Consider the following 26,106-nt stretch of genomic DNA (forward strand, 5'->3'; position numbering starts at 1 on the left):
AGGTTTTGACAGCGGCGCTGAGTAAACAGCAAGATACTGGCTTAGTCAACTGGTGATTAGGTCAGTTTCTTAGCTTGAGTCAGGAGATAGCACTTGGAGTCTATTCCTGAGCTCAGATGTTCAACGCGCACAACTCTACTTGACCTCTTTACTTGGTCAGTTTTTAGTTATTTTAAGCAAGCAATATATATAAGGAGTTAAAGGTAAGAAATACTTCACTCAGCAGATTTATCCAGGTTCGGCTTCTTCTAAGCCTACGTCCTATCCCCGGAACACGTTCCGAGATTTCGAATCCTCTACTGAGCTCTTTAAAGGTAGAGCCTCAAACCTTTTACAATCTTAGCAACTGAATATAACAAGAGTACCTTCCTCTATACCTCTACTCAATCCTAATCTCTTGCTGAGTACTATAACCGAGTACTCAGCCTCTCCTTTCTATCTCTAGAAATGATAAGTGTTTTGTCCTATACAATGATTTTCTAAGACACTTTAGACGATTGAAATAATCACTCTAGACTTTTACACAAATGTATGAATTGTAGTGTAAGATTTGCTTTGCTTCTTGCTTGCAGAACTTGTGTAGAAATTTGGTTAGCGTAATGGCTTGATCAAGTTCTGTGTTGAGTGAAGCTTCTGATGGCACTATTTATAGAGACGTCTGGGCATCGGTCATTTCGAATTTCGAAATAACTGTTGGAAGGAAATGGCTTCCTGTCGTTGTCATCCTGACTTGCTCAGAGCTCTCGGCCAATCAGATTTGTGTATCTTCTGTCCTCGGTCAGCTCAGTAGACTGTCTCTCCTTTTATGGTAAAGTCAACTGGACAGCATACTGTGTCGTCTGATCTTTACCCAAAGAGGAAATACTTTGTCTGGAAGTTTTCCTTAGCCAGCTGCTGTCTTGTACGTTTGTCGAGTCTACTCAGCAGCTTCATCTTGAAGTTGTTTCCGAAGGTCTTCTAGATCCTTCTCTTGCTGAGCTGTGTTTTGTCCAAAGCGACAGCGTTTTGACAAACGCGGACTGAGTTGTACTGAGTTGTTTGACTTGGGCTTTAACACTTGTATTGGGCTTGGGCCTTTTAATTCTTGTGTCTTATAAACAGTTTTAACTCAACATTGAATAAACACATTAGTAGAATAAATCAAAGCATTTAAACTTAGTGTGTTTAGAATATTTTACTTAAACAATTTTGTCAAATCAAAATTATGTGGAAAGGTGTTTCAACAGTATTTTCTGGTGTTCCAGCCGCATAGACTAGCTCATGTGATCCCAGCTGACCATGCCCGTGCACTGAGATGGGAGGTCGGGGTACCAGGCAAGACGACCGCCCGACTAGATACCATACACAGGCAGTTGGACCGTATGACGATAGCAGAGGTATTTTATAAAATTTTAGAATTAATTTAAGTATTATTTATAGTATATTATTATTTATTATTGAGTATTATTTTTTTCAGGTGACGTGGTTGCCTTATGGTCCTTTCCCCGATGATGATCGGCTTCGAGTGTCCTACGCCGGTTGGATACGGTGTAGAGACATCGTCGAGCCGTATATGCCCGATCGAGCATTGCGACAGGTCGGATATACTCAGCTTATCCCAGCTGAGCGTATTAGACCTGATAAAGCAGTACGACCATGGAGATCTTTATCGTACAAGCTCACGCATTCCTCTGTCACAGTTGAGGATACCTGGCGGAGATTTCCATCGGCTCGGAGCATTGATCGGAGGAGATGCCGACCAGTTGGATACGATCCCACTGCTTGTGATCCTTCTTATATGGACTGGTATATGCGATATTCGCATCCTCATCTCCTTCATGCACCACAGGCTGGACCGGTCCAGCATGCTCGCGCAAACAGCGAATTTGTAAGTTTATTATTATTTAATATTATTATTTAGTATTAGTTTATATGTGTTTATTTTTTAATATTTATTTATTTATTTGCAGTGGGTTAGCTGGTTGTGACGTGTCACTCAACTAGCGGCTACCCACCAATCTGACGAGGATGCTCTACGCATTAAGAGGGAGATGGATGAGTTTATGGAGGCGTGGCGTCGGGCGAACTAAATTATTTTTTTAGAACTTCATACATTTTAACATTTTTGATATTATATGTACTCTTTTATGTTTATTAATTTTTATGTTTATTAATTTTTATTTTTATGTTTATGTTTTTAAATTTAATTTGTTAAAGGGTAATCCGAGTTAAAATGCCGTAATTTTATTTCTAAACAGATAATTCGAGTTAACCACAATTATCAACAAATTTTTTTGTGATTTATTCATGCGGACGTGAGGTAATCACGCCTCACCACAAGGTGAGGCGTGAGGCTATCACGCCTCACCGCAGGTGCGGACGTGATAGCCTCATGCCTCACTCCGTGGTTAGGCGTGATTACCTCACGCCCGCGTGTCGGGAGAGGTTTTTTTCCCCATTTTTCCACCTCAAAGCTCCAAATGGTACTTTCGTCCTTTCACGGGGCTATAGGTGGGAAATTGGATTGGGTTTAATAACACCCTTCTTTTATTGCAGCTAATATTAACGGATTCAGCCCTATATAAGATGTAATCCAATAACTCGCTTTTTATATTATTATTATTATTGCTAATATACTATAATTAGCAAGTTGTGTTTAACAAAATCAATTGGGCATGTGATGTGTAGCATCATAGTATGGATATACGAAATGAACGGGGGGATGAATTGTTCCATTGCTCATTGCTCAGACATTGTGCTTCACATTCTATCATTATGTTATTGTTATTCCAACAAAACATTGCTTTAAAACGTTTCAACAAAATACACTTTGAACAAGATTATTAATTATTGCACTCAATTCAATATTTTTATGCAATCTAGTACTTAATTCATAGGGTAGAGTAAAATAAAATAAAATATGTGCAGATGCTTGATGGTTGCAATTGAAGGTGGGAATGTTGGACGGCTACAATACAATTCAGAGGACGTACTATTTAGGCACCGCCCGATCCTGAGTTAGCATGTTGATCCAATCGAGTTTGGAGAGTTTGTCGCCAGTTTGAAACTTGATTGGGACGGATGGGCGTGCCTCTAGGGACTATATTGGTTTGGAATTTCATTTTTTTTTTTTTTTTTTGTTAAACTGATACCTGAAAAAAAATCTTATTAAGACGAGGACTGTGATTTTAGTTTGCGACTAGGAGATAACTGAGGTTTTTCGCTTTACTAAAAACAATAATCTCAAAATTAAAAAAACAATGATGACCTCAAAATTGAAAAATCTAAAACTTGATGATATTTTAAGCAATTTAAATTTTTCAACTTTTTAATTTTGAGATCATTTAGACGTTATTTGGTGAGAAAATAGAAAGTGAATATTTAGAGAGAGAAAACTCTGAAAATGATGAATTTGGTTTCACAATAAAATGGTACTAAACAACTTTAATTCTTGAAATTTTCCATTTTGAGGTCGTTAACGGTTATTTTTATAGTGTTCAACTAAATGATCCTCGTTTTTAGCTGACAAAAATCACAATCCTCATCTGTACAAAAAAAAAAAAAATTCAGGTACCAGTTTTGACAAAAAAAAGTGAAAGCACAACGGGTTTTTTTGGACTTTATCCTAATTTATCTGTATCGAATGGGAAGTTTAAAAGGGTAAAAGGGTAAATTATAAAACTGGCTCAATTTAAAGGCTCGTTTACATAATTAGACTCATTACACTATCGATTACCAAACTATACATTTTTAAATTAGACTTTCTCAAAATACCCTTAATATATATATATATATATATATATATATATCATCATTTAACCAATTCTTGTCTAACCTTACTCTTCACTCCTCATCCTTTGCAATCCAACTTCAATTTCATACATCAATCTAAGATCCAAACTCTTATATAAGTATTTGTTGATTTTATATACATATACTCCTTTATATAGGGTAGTTTTGTGTATTTTAAGATAATACTAATATTGTAGACATAACTTTGGAAGGTTTGGTCAACCCGTAGTGTTCGCAGTTTATGATTTTGGTTCGTAGAATCATAAACTGTAAAATATTTGGCTTTGTAGAATCGTAAACTCTGATCCGTAGTTAGTTTATGGTTTATGAGAATAAGGTTCGCAGTTCATGAAATTGCAGAGTACTGTAATTTTGCAGTTTTCTCCCCTGAATCTGCAGTTGTTGCTACAAATTAAACAAACACAGTGTAAAGAAATTTACTTCGCTGTATGGACAACTGCGACTTTTCAAACAGTCTAATTGTCAGTCGCTGATTGACTAATAAAAATAGAAAGGCAAATGTAAAACTTTGAGTGACTTCAATAACGTAGTTATTGAAAATCAGAAAATGGTTTGACTGATATTTAACTGTCATTTCAGACCTTTCAAATATCAATTATATCTAAAAGATTTAGACGTATTATTAACAAAATTACTAAAATTCTATTAAAATTTTAAAAACTAAATCTGTTACATATAAGTTAATCACATATTTTCCTTATCAAACTGTCTAAAATATTTACTATGTTATTAATATAGTTATAAAAATGTACGAAATTGCTTAATTTATCGATAAACTTATTTAAAAAGTCTGATGTGATGTGACAGTTAAATAATAGGCAAAAAAGTCTTTTCAAAATTTTGATAGTGAATGACTAAAATTGATATTGCTTGGAAACGTTATAATTAAATTTGCATTATTTGATACATTAGAACTAAATCTGCCGTTTGAAATGTTAGGGTTAAATTTGTCATTTATCCTTAAATATTACTCCCTTTGCTCAATAATGGATGCACAAGAATTAAGAAATGTATTTAATTTTAACTAAAAAGTTTTGTTACTCTTATATTAATTGCATCTACTCATTACTTGTTATATATTCCTAAAATAAATAAATAAAAGGTAACTTAAATATGGGTATATTTGATAAAAAAAAATCAATTAATTAACGTGCATTGATTGAATCAAAATGACATTTATTATGAAACAAAAAAAATCTTTAAAAAGACATCTATTGCGGAACAAAGAGAATACACTACCCAATAACATGACTTGGGATCGGTTTTTCCTTAGAATATCATTAACTCTTCGAATTTTTTATTTTGAGGCCATCAATGGTCATTTTGAAACGTTGAGTGACCAACGATGTTAAAAAGTGTAAAATTCAATAGCCAAATATTAAGAATTGAAGTTCAGTGCTCACAATGTTAAAATGAATAAAATCCAACAGTCATGGGTGTAATTTACCCACTATCACACCCTAAATTGAACCAACTATAGGTGTGCGATAGGTTTTTAAAACCAACTATAGACGTTTGATAGGTTATATTAAAAGTTCAGAGTGACAATAGGCAAAACGTACCAAATTCAAGGGTGTAAATATACATTAAACCTAAAATTACATAAAATAACATAATTAATCTCTTAAATCTCATGCGTTAAAGGAAAAAATGATTTAAACAAATTGAAATGTATGTCAATTTAAACAAATTAATTCGGATACCAATCGTTTCTAGAATCAACTTGAAAAGACTAGAAATGTAGTAAATGAATATATTTTTGGTATTGTTTATGAGAATCCGTATATAGATATTGTGGGGGGAAGACATGGCCAAGCTTCTCTTTTCAATTTCAGACAATGCAAATGACAATAAATGTAAGGAGGAACACTCCACTGATTGATATTGATGGCTCATAATGCAAACTCCCATTCCCAAATAATTATTAAGATTCACTTGCTACATTCTCCCATTTTTATTTATGCCTAATATATCTCAATTTAATGTACTTTTTTAGAAAGTTACTAACTCCTTATATATAGATATTTGAAAGTGTAATTTACAAAATTATACTTCATTTGTTTCACAATACACCTGCTTTAAGGTTAAGGTATAAGAATTAAGAAAAATAATTAAAATACTTTGTTATCCTTGTATTAATTGTATCGACTAATTATTTTTTAGACTTAATATATTAGTTGCCTCCTCAACTTGTCCAAAAAACTTGATTGGTTCCCTGAACTTTAAAGTGTCTCGATAGCTCCCTAAACTTGCATAAAATGTTCAGTTAGCTCCCTGAACTTGCGCAAAATGTAATCAATTGATCACTCGGTTGTAAAAAAAAAGTAAGTTAAATGCGGAAGATGTATTACACGAGTCTTAAAAAAATACAACGGTCAAAATCGGTGTATACGGTTCTAATATTAAAGAAGGCAAGTTGTATAATTGAACAAACAATAACTTCCCTTTTAATCTATTTTTTAATTATGTAATAACTTTCTAGATGCGTGGAATACATCTTCCACATTTAACTTACTTTTTTGCGATCGAGTGGTCAATTGATTACATTTCACGCAAGTTCATGAGGCTAACTGAACATTTTATGCAAGTTAAGGCGGCTATCGGGTACACTTTGAAAGTTCAGGGGGGCCAATCAAGCTTTTTGGACAAGTTTAGGTGGCAAATGATATATTAAGCCTATTTTTTATCTATTCCCAAAGTAAAAAGGAAACTTAAACGAGGATATATTTGGTAAAAATCAATTCATGTGCATGAATTGAATCAAAATGACATGTATTATGGAACAAAAGATATTCTCTAAAAAGACATGTATTGTGGAACGGATTGAGTAATATTTTATGAAATGCGAACCTCAATCATAAAATGAGAACTCAAATGGGTTCTCATTTCATAAAATGTGAACCTATATCATAAAATACGAACCATTAAATTTACTTTAAACATTTAAAATTACGTAGAAGATGGGTTGAAGAAGAAGACAATGTTGTAGAAATTTACTGTAAACATTCAAAATTTACTTCTATTTATTCTTTATTGTGTTTAGTTTTTGTTTCCGTTTTCCCTTTGTCCTTAGGTTGAAATAATATTTGTCCTTCATTGTGCTTAGTTTTTGTTTTCTTCGTTGTTCTTATGTTGTAAACATTTACTTTAAATATTCAGAAAATAGGTTGAAGAAGAAGATCAAGTTGAAGAAGATCAAGAGTTTGTAAGGGTATTTTTTGAAAAATATATGGAACTGTCTAGTTTAGTAGCATATGTCTAAATGAGTCTACAAATGTAAATAGACTGCTCCTAAGGTCTAGTTTTGTAATTTATCCTATTTAAAATGATTGATTGATCTTCTAAAATCCATATAGCTGGATAAAAATGAGATTTGAATAAGTTGAATGCATACCGTTTAAGCAAGTTTAGAGACCAATAATTAAAGTATGACATTTAAGAAAGTTGAAAATTTTAATTAGTCAATTTAAGCAAATTAATGGGTAAATAAGACGTTTTCAAAATATAGTAGAAAATTAACTTTCTTGGACAATTACAAGGAGATAAAGTTTTATTAAGCTATTAATTTAATTTAACGAATAAAAGGTAAAAATAGCTTTAACTTTGGCAGTAAAAAATAATTTTTATCTATAACGTTATAATGGTATAATTATACTTTTACGGGGTGGAAAATTATTAGAAGTACCTGATTCTCAATGTCAAATAGAGGACCGTATATACATATTTTATCATACAAACATGGATCCACACATATTATAAGAGATCCCGCTATTTTATTTATTAAGTGGGATCATTGGCCATAAGTACCTCCATATTCTGCTTAGTAGGGTTCGTCAATGGATTTGAGTCAATGATTAGAAACTTCCTTTTCTCGATCTTGAAATACACGTATCTAAATATGAATTGGGAGTCCTCCAAATGACATGGAAAACTGGGTGCTTAATATAAAAACTCTTGCGGACGTTTGATATTTGATGGGAATAAAGATATGCATAAAGATAAAATATTGAGATATGAATAAAAGTTTAGAATTATTATTTCATGTTTTCTAGTTGGATAGGAATAGAGGTAGCATTAAAATAATATACTTTATTATATTTCTCCTATTTAAATTACAATATATTAATAACTAAGCATAAGATTAACTATTTCATCATATTAAAATTACAACACATTATTTCATCTACTGATATAAGATTTGATGGATAAGACCATCATCTATCTATCTTTAAAACAAATATAAGATAAAAGAGTCTTGCATTTTTTTTATCTTTATCTCGCCTTATTTATCCTCATACCAAACATACTCCTAACATATGCACAGGGACGAATCTACAGTGGGGACAATGAGGGCACTTGCCCCCACTGAGATCTAGAACTCTATAAAACTTTAGGTATGAATTTCTAATTTTTTGAGTTTGCCCCCTCAGAAATCCCAGGCCAAAGACGCCATTGATGGAAAGCTGCAGTTCGCACAACGTCAAGGAAGAAGATTAGTTTTCTAGGTTTTAATTTTTATAACTTCCTGCATATGACGAAACGACGTCGTTCCACTTAAGTGGAGTGACGTCGTTTTGTGCAGGAAGTTTCAAATTGAAACCTAAATTAACGCTGCTACCCACCAAACCCTTTTTTCTGTCCTCTTTTCTTTTTTCAGGAACCATCCCTCTCTCTTCTCAGAAAATCCCTAATCATCCCTCTCATCTCTCAATTTTGAATTGAAAATATTGTCCCTCTCTTTATTAACAAGAACTTTTTGCTGTATTTTTTATGTTACATACAGACACGGTTTTTTTGCTGTATTTTTTTTTTTTTATGTATTTTTTTTGCTGTTATTTAAGAGGGATGGTTCTTTAAAAAGAAAAAAAGAGGGATGGTTGGTTTGCTGTATTTCTATATTTTTTTTTCTATTACTAACGACATGGATAGTTTGCATAATAAACTTATCTAATCCACTTAATTTTAGCATAATAAATTCATCTAATCCTGTTAAATTAATCTAATTTAGCATTTAACTAATCTAATCCAACTAAATTTTATTTATGTTGTTATTAATTTTTAGCTTAATACATTATTTGCCTTTTGAATCCAAAAAGATTGATTGACCCTCTAAATTTTTAAAGTGTCCAAATGTCTTCTCAATTTGCATAAAATGTCTATTTAGCTCCTGAACTTCCATAAAATATAATTAATTAATCATTCGGTTGCAAAAAAAAAAAGTTAAATGTCGAAGATGTATTTATTGCATGCATCTAAAAAAAAGTAAAACGACCAAGATCGAGATATGCAATTCTAATATTAGATACAGGTTTTACAATTGAGCAAGTAAGAACTTCATTTTTAATCTATTCTGTAAATTATATAATAACATTCTAAGGCGCGTGCAACATATCTTCTGTATGCAACTTACTTTTTTTTGCAACCAAGTGATTAATTAATTACCTTTTACGCAAGTTCAGAACATTTTATTCAAGTTGAGGGAGCTATCGAGACATTTTGAAAGTTCAAGGAGCCAACCAAGCTCTTCTCGACAAGTTCAAGAGGCATATAATATATTAAGCCTTAATTTTTTTTATACCATATATATAGTTTGCCCCCACTGTCTAAAAATCGTGGATTCGTCCCTGCATATGCAGGTTTAATCAATTATATTCATGATGTTAAAAAGTTGAGTTTTCTATCATTATTAACGAATCACTTTATATAATCGTATATCTTGTTATATCCACTTCATTTATATGTCATATTATCATTCGTCTAACACATCAAAAGATATGTATATACATATAATTATAAAAAACAAATATGAGATAAAAGAGTCTTGCATTTTTTTTTTATCTTTACCTCGCCTCATTTATCCTCATACCAAACACACTCCTAACATATGCAGGTTTAATCAATTATATTCATGATGTTAAAAAGTTGAGTTTTCTATCATTATTAACGAATCACTTTATATAATCGTATATCTTGTTATATCCACTTCATTTATATGTCATATTATCATTCGTCTAACATATCAAAAGATATGTGTATACATATAATTATAAAAAAAGTTAAGATTTTTCTATCTCGTATTTTGTACTGAAACAAAGACACGTATAGTTATTACATATTACTTTTTAATTTTTTTGACATGTTTATATGTTATTTTTATATTTTTAAGTAAAGACCGGCAAACAGGGTAAGCAGTAAACGGACATCCCAACGAGGTTGACACCCCCATCTGAAAGCCCAGTACCTGTGCCAAATTTATTAAAGGAGAAATAAAAGAGTACAAGAGCAAAATAGCAGAATAGCAGTGTCAGACTAGGCAAAGTGGTAAACATATCGCCCTCCTAGATTACAAAAATAGGTCGAAGCACAAAACGAAAGAATATCGTCCCACCAAACCATGCCAGGAGCAGTTCTGCCAAAGTTGGCGAAAGTATCAGCTACCTAGCTGCCTTCCCAGTATATATACGTGATAACCAAAGTTATTGAGTCAAGATGACAGAGATATTTTAACCAGTCTTGTTTGAGTGTCCACGTAACCCGCTGTGATCGGGATTGAATCAACTGTACCACATACGACGAATCACTTTCAACCCATAGCTTGGTCCACCCCCTATCAAAGGCGATGTTGATGGCATAGATGGCGGATGAAAGTTCAACAGTATAAGAGAAAGAGAGGTCAGATGGATAGGCAAAAGCTCCAACGAACAAAACGTACTATTGTTGAGCGATTTCCGCAAGTGCACGGTATACGCTTGTAGTAATAAAAGATATCGAACCCACAGGGAACGCTTTTTAACTAAAACTTATTTTAATTCAGTTTTATTCACGTCTTTAGGTTTAACTTAAGAAAATCATTTAATTGATTGTATTGGTTTGGATTAATTAGGATTAGATGAGAATATTATATTGAACTTAGGGAACAATTCTGTCTTGAGATTTTGATTACAAGACAGACGCTTTCGTATTTGGAATAAATCAAAGGTATAAAACTAATTCACATTAAGCAAAGAAAGCAACTATAACTTTGGTAAGATTATGAACATGTAATAATACAAGAATTTATGCAATCAAATGGCTTTGAACTGTAGAGATCTCTCTGGGTCGGAGCAGATTTATACCTTAATCAAATTAGTATTTTATATTCGATAAGCCGCGGTCACGATCATATCTTCCGTAAAAACTAATTCTTTCAAGTGTTCAACAAAGTTTCTTTATAAATATGATTGTATAAAACGTTTTAATAAAAACACCAATTTATCATTTTGAAAATCATTTTGTCAGAACAATATCAAAATAACAACATGAAGAATGTATTGAATAAAATAAATATATTATTAGTGAATTGTGAATCTTCACAAGTTAACAGATAGGAAGAAACATGGATAGCATTTTGACGAAAACTTTGAGATCCGGGTTGTCAATCTTTCCCTCAAACTCCGTAGGTTTGTCAGGCCTCTTTGCGCTTCAGCCATTAGTTCTTCTCGCTGAATCTTCGGAATAGAGACCGGTCAGTCCACTACCAAAATGAAAACTTGTCTCTGATCAACCTTTGAAACTAAACTAATACTATTGTGTTTATAACTAATCTAATAACAACTTGTGTACATCAAGTTTGTTTATACAGAAATGTAAACTAATCTGACTCAGAGTTTCTTCAACATAATAACAACTCTCTAATTTCTCTAACTATTTCTCAACATTGATTTCTGAAATGAATCACTTATTTATAGTTGGTGAAGGGTTGTAATTGATGGGTCGTGTCCGCTGGTGAAGGGTCGCTTTTATCCAAATGAATAGACGCCTTTCTTGGATTTAAACATGTGAAATTTGTGCAGAATTCTTCGTTGTCTCATATGAGATTTCGAGAATCTCAACTGAGACAGGGGGCATAGGAGAAAGGATGAAAACTTCGGATTTCTGGTGGCTGGCATCAGCGTGTCGCGACTGAGATTCTAAAAATCTCAGTCGCGATAGGGGTATTCTTCCCCTCTTTCGGCTGCTTCTTGTCTCCTTGAGCCGGTCTTCTGATTAACACGTATTTTCGGCATGAAACTTGGGTTTTCCCTCGTTTTTGCTCCGTTTTAGCTCCTATTTGGATTTAACCAAATAATTAAGTACCTTGCATCAAAGAAGTAAATAAAGACGTAAAAGTACTCTAAATGAATATAATTAGCACGATTTCAATGTAAATTTAATGTATTTATATATGATATTTTAGGTATATTTTGGGCTTAACAACTGTGACCTGTAAATTTCCATGCAGCCTGCCGAGCCTGGATTCCCCGTGACAGATGCATCTGTATTGACTTTTAACCAACCCGTAGGCGGTGGCTTCCAGCATACAGGAGTAACACGTGGAGCGCGACACCGATGCAGCTTCTTAGGCAATCCAAGCTCATTTACAATTTGTGATTCGTCCTGCCTCACGAATTAGACTCCATATGCGGCGCAAAGTGAGCGAGATGCACGGTAGCTCCGCTTCAAAAATGAATTGATTTCTAGTGAACCACAGTACCCAGATAGCATTTACTATTGTCGCTGACCATAAGGATTTGATCTGTGGACTGAATTTATGCTTCAACGTCTCCAAAATCAACCATGTCGCAGAGGAGTCCGTTGAGATATTTCGTCCAAAGAGAGATCCAATTGCTAGCCAGACTTGCCTTGAGAATGGGCATGAAACGAAAAGATGGTCTGTTGTTTCCACATTAGCTGCGCAAAAGCTACACCTGAATACAATAATGTAACCTCGCAGTCTTAACCAAACGTGTGTGGGGAGACCTCCTAAAAATTCTCTCCAACAAATAACTGAATGGGATGGTGGAATATAGGATCGCCAAATAAAGCGACACCATTGTAACGTCAAATCTGTTCTCAACCAAGAATAAAACATTTTGGCAGAAAATAAGCCAGTAGCACAAGGACACCAAACGCAGACATCAGCCAGATCACTCCCTCTCTGAATCATCCTCATGATATGTTATCTTTACATTACTCATTGATAATAACATCAAATATAAAAATGAAATTCAGAACTGCATAAAGTATAATTATAGTTAAAAATAATTTAATTGAAACGGTACACTTTATGAGTATAATTGTACACGTTATGTTGGCGATAAAATTACTCTTAAATATTACATTAAAATATTTTTACACCTTATGTCTCAATTTTAAATACAATACTAAGAAAAAGAGAATTAGGAGGGGCATATAGTTAAAAAGGCCAGTCACTTTCACTTCTATGCCCTTTCCCTCCCCCTACTTTATCTTTAGATATTTTTTAAAAATGTTTGACTTAAGAAAAAATGGATAATGGCTAAAATTGACTTTAACATTTTCATGGAAGAACAGATTTCGTATAAAAATAGCACAAATTTAATTTTAATATTTTTAAACAAAATTAATTTTTGATTCAAAAAAAACAAAATTAATTTTATATTTATATTATTATAAAATTTAAAAAACCAATTGAATTATTATTTATTGTCACATTCAAACTTCTAAATGTTTAATTCTTTTTAGATATTTTATGTGTTATTAACGGTAAATTATTATAAGTATTCGATTCTCTATGTCAAATGAATGATCTCTTATACATATTTTGACAGGTATAACCCATACATATTATAAAAAGTTTCACTATTTTATTAATTAAGTGGGGTCACAATATAGGCTATCAAATATTAATTTATAGTCCTTCAAATAATATAAAAAGTCAAGTGTTTAATATAAGAACTCATTACTAACACGATTACAACAGAAATTTATTAAAATGCTAAGAATTAAATTTATTATATATAAGTTAAAAACACATATAAAATTATTAAACTGTTTAAAATGTTTACTTTATTATTAATATATTTATAAATAATCAATAAAAAAATATACGAAACTAATTTAATTTACCGATAGAAATATGCAATATGCAATCTATTTAATCAAATTTTCTATTAAATAAAAAGATAAAACTGGTTTTATCATTTTACAAGTCAAATTTAGGCGGTTATCTTTAATTTAATAGACATGAAATATTGCAGGGAGGAGGAGGGCCTATGGTTAAAAAGGTCAATCTCAATCCTTTTCCTTCCCTTCCTTATTTATACATTTTCTTTTTTGACAAAAAAAAAAAAAAAAACATTTAGGAGTCCCCCTTTTTCTCCATTAACCTTTTAATTTCTATTTAGATATTTTTTTTTGTCACATCATTCCCCCAATAATGATAAAATGTAAACTTTGAAAATAAATCTCAATTAATACAGCTATTATTTATTTTACATGTCTTGGAATTTTTTTTCTAGTTCAAAAGCAATGTTCGATGAGTATAAAAAAAACTTGCTGTAAAATTTATAAATTTAAACATATGTGAAATGAATAATCCATTTTTAATTTACACAACTAACTAATTTAACGATTAAAAATTTAATGTGATAAAAAAAATAAATGATGAGGAGTCTAACGTGTCCAAATCAAACATCTAGAAACTAAGAGAATTGAAGATGAAAGTTTATTAAAATCAACCGAATGAATTACAGATATGTTGCAATCTATTATTTATAACATAATAATTTTAGAGAGAAATGAAAGTCTAACTAATTTGATTTAACAAACATTGTTAACTAACTGTATTTATAAATATTGACAGTTAAATTAAAGATCTTTAACTGTAATATACTAGAATCTAACAGTTCAATGTTTAGTAAAAAGATCGGTTAATTGGTGAGCAGAATCGTGATGGGTAGCTAAAAAAAACCTTGCTCCACATAATCTCGAATGAAATGGACATCAATATCAAAATGTTTAGTGCGATGATGATCAATAGGATTGGTTGCAATAGCAATAGCTGAAGTGTTATCTCAAAACAGAGGAATTGGATAAATCACAGGAATTGAGAAAGTCTACAGACTGTAAATGATCCATTTGAGCTCACAAATTGTAACTGCCAAACTTTTGTACTCTGTTCCAGTTGATGAGCGACTAATAGTTGCTTGTTTCTTCGTTTTCCAATAGCTAAGAGCTCTGTCAATAAAGATGCAAAACCCAGTAACTGGTCTTTTTGAGATTTTACAAACTGCTTAGTTAGAGTCACAAAACCCCCTAAGTGTCAACTGAGATTGTTTAGGATAAAACAAACCCCTATTGATTGTGCGTTTGAGATATCTCAAAACGTGTAACGCAATATCAAGGTGATGTTGACATGGTTCGAACATTGCTTGACTTAACAATTGTGTAGGAAAACTAATATAAAGCCTAAGTATAAAATTTACCCAATCAATCTTCTAAAAGAATCAGGAAAAGCAAACTTATCATTTTTAAAGATTCAGGAAAAGCAAGCCTGTCATTTTTAGCATGAAAATCAAAATTTGATGGTAATGGTGAAGATGGGGATCCTGCTTCATCCGTATTTGAATCTTTAAGCAAGTCAGTTACATACTTAGTTTGGGAAACCATCAAGCCAACTTTAGACCTTGCAATTTCGATTCCTAAAAAATACTTCACATACCCCAAGTTCTTGATAGTAAACTTCTCATGTAAGTGTTGTTTAACTTGTTCAATCAATAATTTTGAAGTTCCTGATATCAGTAAATCATCAACATATAGTACAAGTACAATGATCTACAGTATGTCCAGGTTTGTCACATTGACTACACTTAGACTTCTTTTTCTCATAATTCTGACCTTTGACGAAATTGATTGAGGATTCCAACTGCAAACCTAATTGTTGATTCTGTATTTCTTGTTGAAGAGCAAGTGACAATACAGAGGTGATGTCTGGCAAGGATTTGATAAGAAAGATTTACGATCTTGCGCCTGAATAGTCAAGATTCAAACCTTTTAAAAAACGAAGCACCAAATCTTCTTCCTGATATGCCTTCGCAGTAACTAATAAACTAGAACATTTGCAAGAAGGTAAAACAATTACACATCAACAGAGGTTGGTAATTAATCAACTTCTCCCATAAGGTCATCAGTTGTGTATAATAATTAGTAACAGACAGAGATCCTTAGGTGAAAGTATACATCTATTCTTGTAAATCTGGAATCTTGATTGGATTTCTCTATGCAAAATGCTTCTCTAGATTACTCTAAACATCACTGCAATTCTCAAACCAGTGAATGCTCTTAGCGATGGATGGAACCACATACATACTAATCCATGAAAAATTCATGGTGTTACAGTGATTCCAAGCAGGGCGATTAACATCTCCTTCCGCTGGCATCATAAGAGATCCATCAATAAAAGATAGCTTATTCTTCACACTCAACAATCATTTGAACTCGCGATTCCATGAATGATAGTTATTTCCTGTAAGTAATTGTGAAACAAGCACAAGACCAAGATTCTCTCCAGCATGCAGATAATAATCACTAGCAAGATTTTGTGAAAGATCTATTGCTCCTGGAGTAATATTGATTACAGTTTTGCACTAGTCATTTTTATCTTAGAAACAAAAAAAAAACAAGATAGAAATCCGTAGAAGAAAAAAGAGTGAAATCGCAGAAGTGAGATAAGCAATGAAAAAGATTCCGATGAAGAAAAAGAATGAAATCGCACAAATGAGAACAAAGACGAAAGATGAGATTCCGATAACAATGGAAACGAGAAAATGAGAAAAGGAAAAAAATCTTCTTCAAAAACAACGATTCGAAAAGACGGTAAAGAGATTAACGCACGAAAGGTGCTCTAATATCATAACAAGATGAAGAATTAGATAAAGAATGAAATCATTCTACCATTGATTACCATTGAAGAAGATAAGAAAATCTACAGGAAGAAAATGGAAGAGGGAATAAACAGATTGTGGAAAAATTAACACTCTAACAGTTAACACCTATTTATACAAACTAAAAACTAATACATCCTTAGACTTTTGATAAAATATTCAACTACCCCTACTATATTTTTAATTACAATTTCAACTCTATTAACTACTATGTAACTCCGACATATCCAAAAATTTACTATTTGATTCATAATTTATTGTTTGTTCACATTTAATTATTTACCTCTTCTAATTGCTGAAATTTCATCCAATTTAAATAATATTTAACTACTTTGTCATAAGGGCATTTAACTACTTGTCAAAGGGATAATTGTTCTGTCAGTCTCTATTTTCACCCATTAAAATATGAAATAACAAATTTTTGGGATAAATCAATACTTAAATTGTGTTTTACACTAAGAAAAAAGAATTAAACTCATATTTAACTCATATGATATGTATTGTTTTTTTATTTGCCTTCTACAATACCATTTGATAATATTTGCCGCTTTAAGTATTTTCATAGGTGACAATTAATTTATTTTGAATGGAAAACTAATCAATTTATTAATTTTTTTTCCACATAACACAATTTTTCACACGTGATATATACATATGACAATTGATTTAAACATTTTTCATATAGATTTAATATGTATATAAATAAAGAATAAATTTTTTTCTTATTTATCCATACATTAAATCTATATAAAAAAATTATTATATTTACCTATCACATATCAAAAATTATGTCATATAAAAAAAATCAACAAATCAATTGGTTTTTTTTTATCTAAAATAGATTAAATAGAATAGGTCATGGAAAAAATGTTATTAAATAATAGGCTTAATGCATCAAGACCTCTGAATTTGTCCAAAAAGTTTAATTGACCCTTAAACTTACAGAGTGTATTTAGCCATCTTAATTTGTTTAAAGTAACATTTTGGTCTTGCTTACAGTGATTATTTTTCCTTTAAACTTGTTTAAATGATATACATTTCAATTTGTCTAAACCTGTAAAAAAATTCAAAACTTAAAAGTAAAGGCTTAATTCGTTTATCTAAATCTTTAAAACAAATTAAGTTTTTTTTTTTTACATTTTCATTGCGTTTTTATAGATTTACAAATTTAATGATTATATTTTAAATAAATTTAAAGAGCTAAGAGTATCTCCAAGAGACTCTTAGTGCATTCTTTAAAAATAAAATAAATAATTGACTCTTAGTGATTTAAGAGTAACTAAGATATATCATCTCCAATAATACTCCTTATATTCGCTCTTTATTTATTATTTTATAATTAAAATTATTAATGATTGTTATATTTACCAATAGTGAGGAGAGAGACTTTTTAATAAAAAAAAAAGTATTAATAAAAAATAAAGTTAGAGGTGCGGCTAGCAAGGCAACCCGCATCCATGTTAATGATCTTATTAAGCAATTTAACCCTTCTTGTTTTGCTCTTCTTGAAACCAAGGTTAGTGGTTATAAAGCAGATGAGGTGGTTAAAAAGTTTAAGAATTGGAAGTGTGTCAGGTCGGAGGCGATTGGTCGAGCAGGGGGGATCTGGCTTTTTTGGAAGCCAGGTCGTGTAAGTATTGATATTATTACTATTGATAACCAATTCATTTATAGCAAGGTGTGTTATCCTGGCAACAAACCTTTCTTTGTGTCCTTTGTCTATGCCGATCCGATCCTGACTAACCGGAAGAGGCTTTGGGAGATCATGTTCTCTATTAGTACGAATATGATGGATCCTTGGTTGGTCGCTGGTGACTTTAATGATATTGCCCGGATGAGTGATCAGAAACGGGGGCAATCATTATATCAACCGGTACCTTAACCATAAGCAGAATATGGATCTTTGCGGGCTATCGAACCTTGGTGCGGCTGGCCATAAGTTCACCTGGAAAAGGAACAACGTGTTTGTTCGGTTGGATAAAGTGTATGCAAATGTAGCGGCGATCTATAGATTTCCTGAGGTAAACGTGCTGAACCTCCCTTTTCGCCACTCGGACCATAGTCCTATCCTCATTAAGCTGGTTAAAGGTCATCGGCCCAAAGGGAATAGACCGTTTAGGTACCTTGTTGCTTGGGACACACCATCCTGAGTTCAGGAACTTTGTTAAGGATAATTGGCAACCCCATTCTAATGTTCTCCTTGCTGCTGAGGAGTTTAGAAGAAATGTGGTGGGATGGAATAAAAACATCTTTGGCCATATTATCCGAAGGAAAAATAAACTCTTAAGGAGGATGGAAGGCATTCAACGCTGTTTGGAGATCCGTTTTGACCACAGTATGAATTGTCATCTTAGATCTCTCCAGAACGAGCTGGAAGCGGTCCTTAGACAGGAAGAGCTCCTTTGGTTCCAGAAATCTAGGAAGGCTTGGATTAAGGATGGTGACCGGAACACCAGATTCTTCCACCTTTCTACTATTATTAGAAGGCAAAGGAACCAGATCGATGCTATTAAAGATTCTAATGGTGACTGGATTTATGAGGAAGAAGATATTCGTCGCCTTGCTCTTGAGTTCTATAAAAACCTCTTTAAAGTGGAAGTTGTGGATCTGGACAAAGCCCACTCTAGGGTCACCTTTCCTAGGCTGGAGGAGGAGGTAATTGTTGATGCCTTTCATCCTATCGACCGGAAAGAAATTGATCTTGCCTTCACCAGTATTGGAGCTACTAAAGCTCCAGGGATCGATGGTATCCCTACTAGTTTCTACCATAAACACTGGGACTCGGTGAATGAAGGTGTCTATAATTTTATCTTTAGAATCTTCCGCGGTTCCAACGAGATTAGCCTGGTGAATAAAACCCTCCTGGTTCTGATCCCTAAGGTTGAAAAGCCCTCCTCCTTTTTACAAATGAGGCCAATCAGCCTATGTAATGTTTTATACAAAGCTATCACTAAGATTGTGGCGAATAGGATCCGGCGGATCCTTCCTGAGATTATTAGCCAAAATCAAGGTAGCTTTGTTCCTGGTAGGCAAATGATGGACAATGTGGTAATTGCCCAGGACATGGTCCATTCCATGAAAATGAGGAAGGGTAAGAAAGGGATCGTGGCTCTCAAGCTTGATCTGGAGAAAGCTTATGACCGTTTAAACTGGAGCTTTCTTTTGGATAGCTTAAGTAAAGCTGGTATTCCTGAGAACTGGAGGAGTTTGATTGAAGGTTGCGTGTCTTCTCCTGTTTTCTAGGTTTTGATCAATGGAGATATGTCTGATGAGTTTTCTCCTTCTAGGGGTATCCGTCAAGGAGATCCTATGAGCCCTTTCCTTTTTGTGATAGCAATGGAAAGGTTGGCTCACCTAATTCAAGAAGCTGTGAATAAGGGGAGTCTCCATCCTGTGTCCATTAACAGATTTTGCCCTCCTATTTCTCACTTGTTCTTCGCTGATGATGTGATGATCTTTGTGGAAGGGAATGAGGAGCAAATTGGTGTGGTCATGAATATCCTGGAGTGCTTTTGCGTTGCTTCTGGCCAGAAGATCAATGTCCACAAGTCCCGGATGCTTTGCTCTAAGAACATGGATAGAAGCCTCTGTAATAAGCTTAGCGACCTTTCGGGTATCCCTCTTACCCAATCCTTGGGAAAGTATCTTGGGATCCCCCTTCATAGTGACAGAGTTTCCAAAGCCTCCTTTAAGGAGACTCTGGACAAAACTAATAGGTTGTGTGCTAGTTGGAAGGCCAATTCTCTTTCCTTGGCTGGCCGTCTAACCTTAATTCAGTCTGTCAACTGCGCAGCTCCCAATCATATTATGCAAGCATGTAAGTTGCCTGAGCCGATTCTCAATGAGCTTGATAAAATCAACCGGCGTTTTCTTTGGGGTGAGTCTGGAGAGGGTAGGAAGATTCACCTAGTCCTTTGGAAGGAGGTCTGCCAGCCTAAAAGCAGGGGGGGTCTTGGCATCAGACAAGCTAAAGATAATAATAAGGTCTTGTTGATGAAGCTCCTCTGGAGAATGTGGCAGAACCCTTCTTCTCTTTGGGTTCGATTGCTTTGTGGCAAGTATCGAAAGGACAAAATCTTTGGGGGCCCTAAAGAGAGGATTGGCAATTGTTCTTTCCTTTGGAAAGGGCTCAGTGATGTGTTTGCTGAGTTCTGCACGGGGGTTGGCCTGGAGGTGGGTAATGGTAAGTCCATAAGCTTCTGGTATGACACCTGGATCGGAGATAAACCTCTTATAGAGGTTTGCTGCTCTCCCCCGCCTAGCAATTTCCGCAACTGAAGGATTGCCGATGTGGTGGACTCCGATGGGGACTGGATTTGGTCTATGTTTGATTCCTTCTTGAGCCTTGATTCTCTCCTCAGAATCAGGGGAGTGAAGATTAGTAACCTTGAGGAGGACAAGGATAGGCATTGCTGGGCCCTGACAAAAAATGGAGCTTACTCTTGCAAGTCTGCCTTTGAAGCTTTTACTCTTGACAGATCCGACCCTCTTTCGGACACTTGGAAATCCATTTGGGCTCTGAAAATCCCTTACCGAATGAGGAGCTTCCTGTGGCTTGGAGTCAAGGACAGGTTGCTGACTAATTCGAATAGACATAGACGTCACTTGGCGGATTCAGGTGCTTACAGTAGATGCAGAGGCCAAGTTGAATCTTTGTGCCATGCTCTTAGGGACTACCCTAAGAGTAAGGAGGTTTGGCAGAAAGTTCTTCCGCACCACATTCTCCCCTCCTTCTTTGCTTACCCTGAGAATGACTGGTTCTCCAATGGGGTTAAAGGTAGGTTAATGGCTAGCATGGAGCAGGGAGACATTTTATTTGCTATTATCTGCCACCACCTTTGGAAGTGGAGAAACGAGGAGATCTTTGGTGAGAAGACTGTTTTTATTCAGAACTTACCCGAGTTCTTCTCTAAAAAGCTCCTTACCATTACGGGGAGCTTCAAAGGGACCCCCTTGCCAATTCTACCCAGAATAAAGAGGTTCAACTCGTTGGGTGGTGTAGGCCGAAGGATGGGGTGGTTAAGTTGAACACAGATGGCTCCTGTCTCAACAATGGAAAGATCGTGGCTGGAGGCGTGCTTAGGGACGCGGGAGGTGCCTAGTTGTCTGGATTCACCCATAACCTGGGTTTGGGCTCATCCTTTTCAGTGGATCTTTGGGGTATTCTTTATGGAGTCAAGCTTGCCAGAAATTTGGATATTAAAAGGCTTGCTGTGGAGTCTGATAATATGGAGGCTATTAGTATGATCTCTAAGAATCATGTTTTTTTGTCTTAGTAGCCAGAACCTTATCAAAGCAATAAGAAGTCTTGGCTCCTCCTTTGAGTCTTTAGAGTTCAGCCACATCTACAGAGAACAAAATCGAATCGCGGATCGCTTGGCGGCGGCTGGGCACGAGGGGATGTTAGGTGTTTCCACCCTTTCTGATCCTCCTATCTATCTTTCTTCTCTCCTTTTAGAGGACAGAGTTGGGGTTAGCTTTCCTAGGCTGATCCCAGGTTAGCTTTTGTCCCGGTGTTGGTTTGTTTTCTTTCCTGTTTCTACCCAAAAAAAAAGAGATAGAGAGAGATTCTCTATTAATAGAGAGCATGTAGAGACTCTAAGAGGCTCTTGAAACTGATTTTTAATTCTCCCTCCTCAAATTTAACTTAGGGTCTGTTTGGTTCAGCTGTTTGCTGTTGCAGTAAGCTGTTAGCTCTTGTTGTTAGCTGTTTATTATTAGCAGTTTAATTACTAGTATTTGGTAAAATTATATTGAACCGTTGTTGTTCGGATTTAAAATGTCTAAAATGGACATGTTTTAAATTAATCAACGATGAAATTATTAAAGAAAAAATATGAAAAATGCCCATAAAATTGCTTTTGGTTACCAACATTAGGGGTATAATTGCACAATTTTAGACGTTAAGGGTAAGATTGCTCCTAGTTACAAATGTTAGGGGTATTTTTGCACCTTATCCTATTATAAAATAAAAAATATGTTACACAAATTAATAAAAATAATCTATATAAAAAATAAAAAATTTATTGAACGCAATAAAAACCTTGTTCTCCCGGTAATTATGTTGTAGAAATATGAATAATGTTAAAATTAACATATTTTGTGGAAATAAAAATAATAATTTTGTCAAAAATATATAACCACAAACAGTTGTTTATGAAAAGCTTTAAATATGAGCTTTTCTTGAAACGCTCCAGAACGCTGCAGTTTCTAGAAAAAATGCTAAACGTTGCGGTTATATAAACCTAACCAAACGCTATATTTTCTGCGGTTTGGAGTGAAACGCTAAACGCTCATCCGAAAAACTGAAACAAACATCCTCTCAAGAGTCAAATTAAGAAGCTGTCAGAGCAATTTTTTTTTTTTTTTTTTTTTTTTTTGACAAATCAAGAGACAAATAGGGTTTAATCCCCTAACAAAAGAAAATGTTAAAGTCAAAATTTGTGTTTTATTTTCTTTATAGATTTTCAACTTAAAAAAAAGAACAGCATTCACGTGTTTGTGGGCATGGTCCATGTGCTAAGTAGAGTGCAGTCGGCGAAATAAATTATTTTTATATTAAAAAAAGATGTTCCCATTGGCAGGCTCATCTCACGGATCTTGCCTCTTCCTCTTCTTCTTCTAATATCTTCTTCCTCTTTCCTTCCATTTTCAAAATTACCATAATACCCTTTCCATTTCTTCGGGTAAATTACACCCATGGCCAGTCAACTTTACCTATTTAACATTATGGTCACTGAACTTCAATTTTTAACTGTATGGCCACTGAACTTTACATTTTTTGACACCGGCGACCACTCAACGCCTCAAGACGAATGTTGACGGCTTAAAAATAAAAAATCCAAAGCGTAATGATATTCTGAGGAACTTTAATTCTTAAAAATTTTCGTTTTGAGATCATTTAGGTGTTGTTTTGTTAGGAGATAGTGAATTTTTAGAGAGAGAAAGCTCCAAAAAAATATGATTTTGGAAAATAAAAATTGTGGTTTCATGGTAAATGACGTTCTGAACAATTTTAATTCTTGAATATTTTCATTTTGAGGTCGTTAACGGTAACTTTGAGGAGTTAGTTAAAATTGAGTGGCCACCGATGTTAAAAAGCGTAAAGTTCATCGGTCATATAGATAAGAATTATGGAGTGTTTGTTTACCTACTTTTCACCTTCTGTTTGCCTTTTCATTTTAAAAGACAGAGTTTTAGATGTTTGGTTAATCTTCTCCTGTTTGCCTTTTACAATTGAAAATCAGCATTAAATGTTTGGTTTGTGACCTCCTGTTTGCCTTTTTACACCTGAAAAACAGTCTTTTACAAAAGCAGAGAATCTCTGTTTTTTGGAAAAGCAGCTTTTTCCAACAGCAAACAGCAAACCGTAGGTAAAACAAACAGCCCTTAAAGTTCAGTAGCCACAATGTTAAAATGAGTAAAGTTGAGTGGCCATTGGTGTAATTTACCCCTCTTTCTTCATATCCAATTACCATAATACCCTTTCCATTTCTTCCTTTCTTTTTACCCAATTACCATAATACCCTTCCCCTTTATATCCCTCTATCTCTCTCTATATATATACACACACTCCTTTTCTGCTTATTTTGAAGCCTGGAGAACTCATTCCTAATTGTCCGTACTTCTCTCTCTATCTCTACCTCTTTCTCTCTCTAGATATTTTTATTAATGGCGTCCTGGAAGAAAACCATAGCATCTCCATTCAAGAAAGCCTGCACTTTCTTCAATCAGCAGCAACCAAGAGATGGTAGTACCAAAAAGTCCCTGCAATCAGGTACTTATTACGTTTTTACCATCAAAACTACTTCGTTTTTTCTAGAAATACCGGATTGGACTGAATTGAATTTACTTGCAGGAAATGAGAATGAAAATCAGAATCCTCGCGGGATGGATCTTCAGGGGGAAGTTATGGCTTGTGGATATGAAGATGTTCAGATTATGTGGTCGATTCTCGACAAGTCCAAATCCTCCGACTGCAACTTATAATTTTTACGGATCTGATCTGCAACTTCAAGGTCATCTTTCTTTGTAAATACATCAATGGCCGCCTTCATCCCTACCGGAATTAAGATTCAGAAAAGAGAAAAAAATGAGAGGTTTTTTTTTTAATCAAGTGTCAAAAATGGCCTCAAACTTAGCGGTTACCATCAATTTAGTCCAAATTGAAGTAACATTTGATAAATTTGGTCCTAATTTGTTTGCCAATTTGAGGACTGGATTGATATTTATATTTTGATTTGGACTAAAGTGGTTGTGGCTGTTAGTTTGGAGGAGTGATTTGACGATTAATTCGGTTGTTTTTAATTTTGTGTAAACGATAGGGAATCCCCGTCATGAAATGACGGTGAGATTTTTTTTTTAATGGAGAAAAAAATACAATTTTAGATTTTATTATAATATTGTATTATATATGTACTCGATCTGCTTTCACATGCTGCTGCTGACTGTACTTTCTCATTCGGGTGATGTTCCTTTTAATGTTGATAATTAAAAATAACTTAGTAAGTTTGTTTAATTTAATACATAAATAACCTTTTTAAATTTGTTCATTGGAACTTTCAATCGTAACAAATTACTTTTTAAATTTATCTAATTATAAAATATAATCCCTCAACTTGTCAAATTATAAAATATAATCTTCTTTCTTGAGCTTATTTTACATTATAATAATATTAATTAAAAAGTCAATTGAAAACATCATTTAAGAGAGTTAGTACCATATTTTTAATTTTCTAGTTTAAACTGAATCTAATCGGATGAAAAATCTATTTTGATATTTTATTATTTATTTTTATTCTTCATATATTTTCGATTTTATTATGTTTTAGGTATGATTTTATTTCATTATTTTTTTCTTCCACTAAGTTCTTAGTGGGACAACAAGTAGTAAAAGATATAGAAAAATGGAAGTTGACTAAGAAAGTACTATCTATATAAATATATATAAATTGCACATTAGATATTTACGGCTATAAATCCATACGGTGAAATTAAACGAACAAAAATCATAATTAAACTTTTGAATTTTATCTGTTTTAAAGATAAAATCTTTAATCAATTATTTTTTTTATATTAAACCTGTAATTATTGATTTTGTTATAAATTCAGTTTTTATTTATTTTTTCTGTCGAGTTTGGACGACATGCATTGTTAGAACGTTTCGGCTTAATAACGTGGACAAATAAATATAAGAGTACATTGATTAGGATAGAATAGAGAATAAAAAGCAATAAGAAATTACACAAATTAATTTCCAGTAGGTTCTTCCAAACTCGATCTTCTCCTCTCTCATTTTGTGAATTTGGGCATTAGAATCACTAAATCGATCTTCTCCTCTTCCAAACTCAATAGAAAAGTTAAATAAGGGTCAAATCCATAATAAAATTAATGATTAAGGGTTCAATATGGAAAAATAATTGATTAGGAGCTTGATCCTTAAAACAGGTAAAGTTCAGAGGCTTAATTATGCTTTTGACAAATTAAAATAATCCTAAAACTTTTAGGGTAAATTACACCCATAGCCATTGAACTTTACCCATTTTAATATTGTGGTCACTGAACTTTACACTTTTTAACACCGGTGGCCACT

The 26,106-nt window shown here is 33.5% G+C and overlaps 1 protein-coding gene across 1 annotated transcript; it reads left to right on the forward strand.

The window, feature by feature from the left end:
• The first annotated feature begins 24,103 nt into the window (after positions 1-24,103).
• LOC136223492 (uncharacterized) lies at positions 24,104-24,976 on the forward strand. The gene is made up of 2 exons (XM_066011519.1): positions 24,104-24,291; positions 24,373-24,976. The coding sequence occupies exons 1-2, from the start codon at positions 24,186-24,188 to the stop codon at positions 24,501-24,503; spliced, it is 237 nt and encodes a 78-aa protein (XP_065867591.1). The 5' UTR covers positions 24,104-24,185; the 3' UTR covers positions 24,504-24,976.
• Positions 24,977-26,106: the final 1,130 nt, after the last annotated feature.

The sequence above is a fragment of the Euphorbia lathyris genome, chromosome 3 (genome assembly GCF_963576675.1).
Source record: "Euphorbia lathyris chromosome 3, ddEupLath1.1, whole genome shotgun sequence".
NCBI lineage: Eukaryota > Viridiplantae > Streptophyta > Magnoliopsida > Malpighiales > Euphorbiaceae > Euphorbia > Euphorbia lathyris.

Coding starts and splice junctions, on each gene's coding strand:
- LOC136223492 (XM_066011519.1), top strand. CDS start 24,186: ATGGCGTCCTGGAAGAAAACCATAGCATCTCCATTCAAGAAAGCCTGC. Junction 24,292..24,372: donor CAAAAAGTCCCTGCAATCAG/GTACTTATTACG, acceptor ATTTACTTGCAG/GAAATGAGAATGAAAATCAG.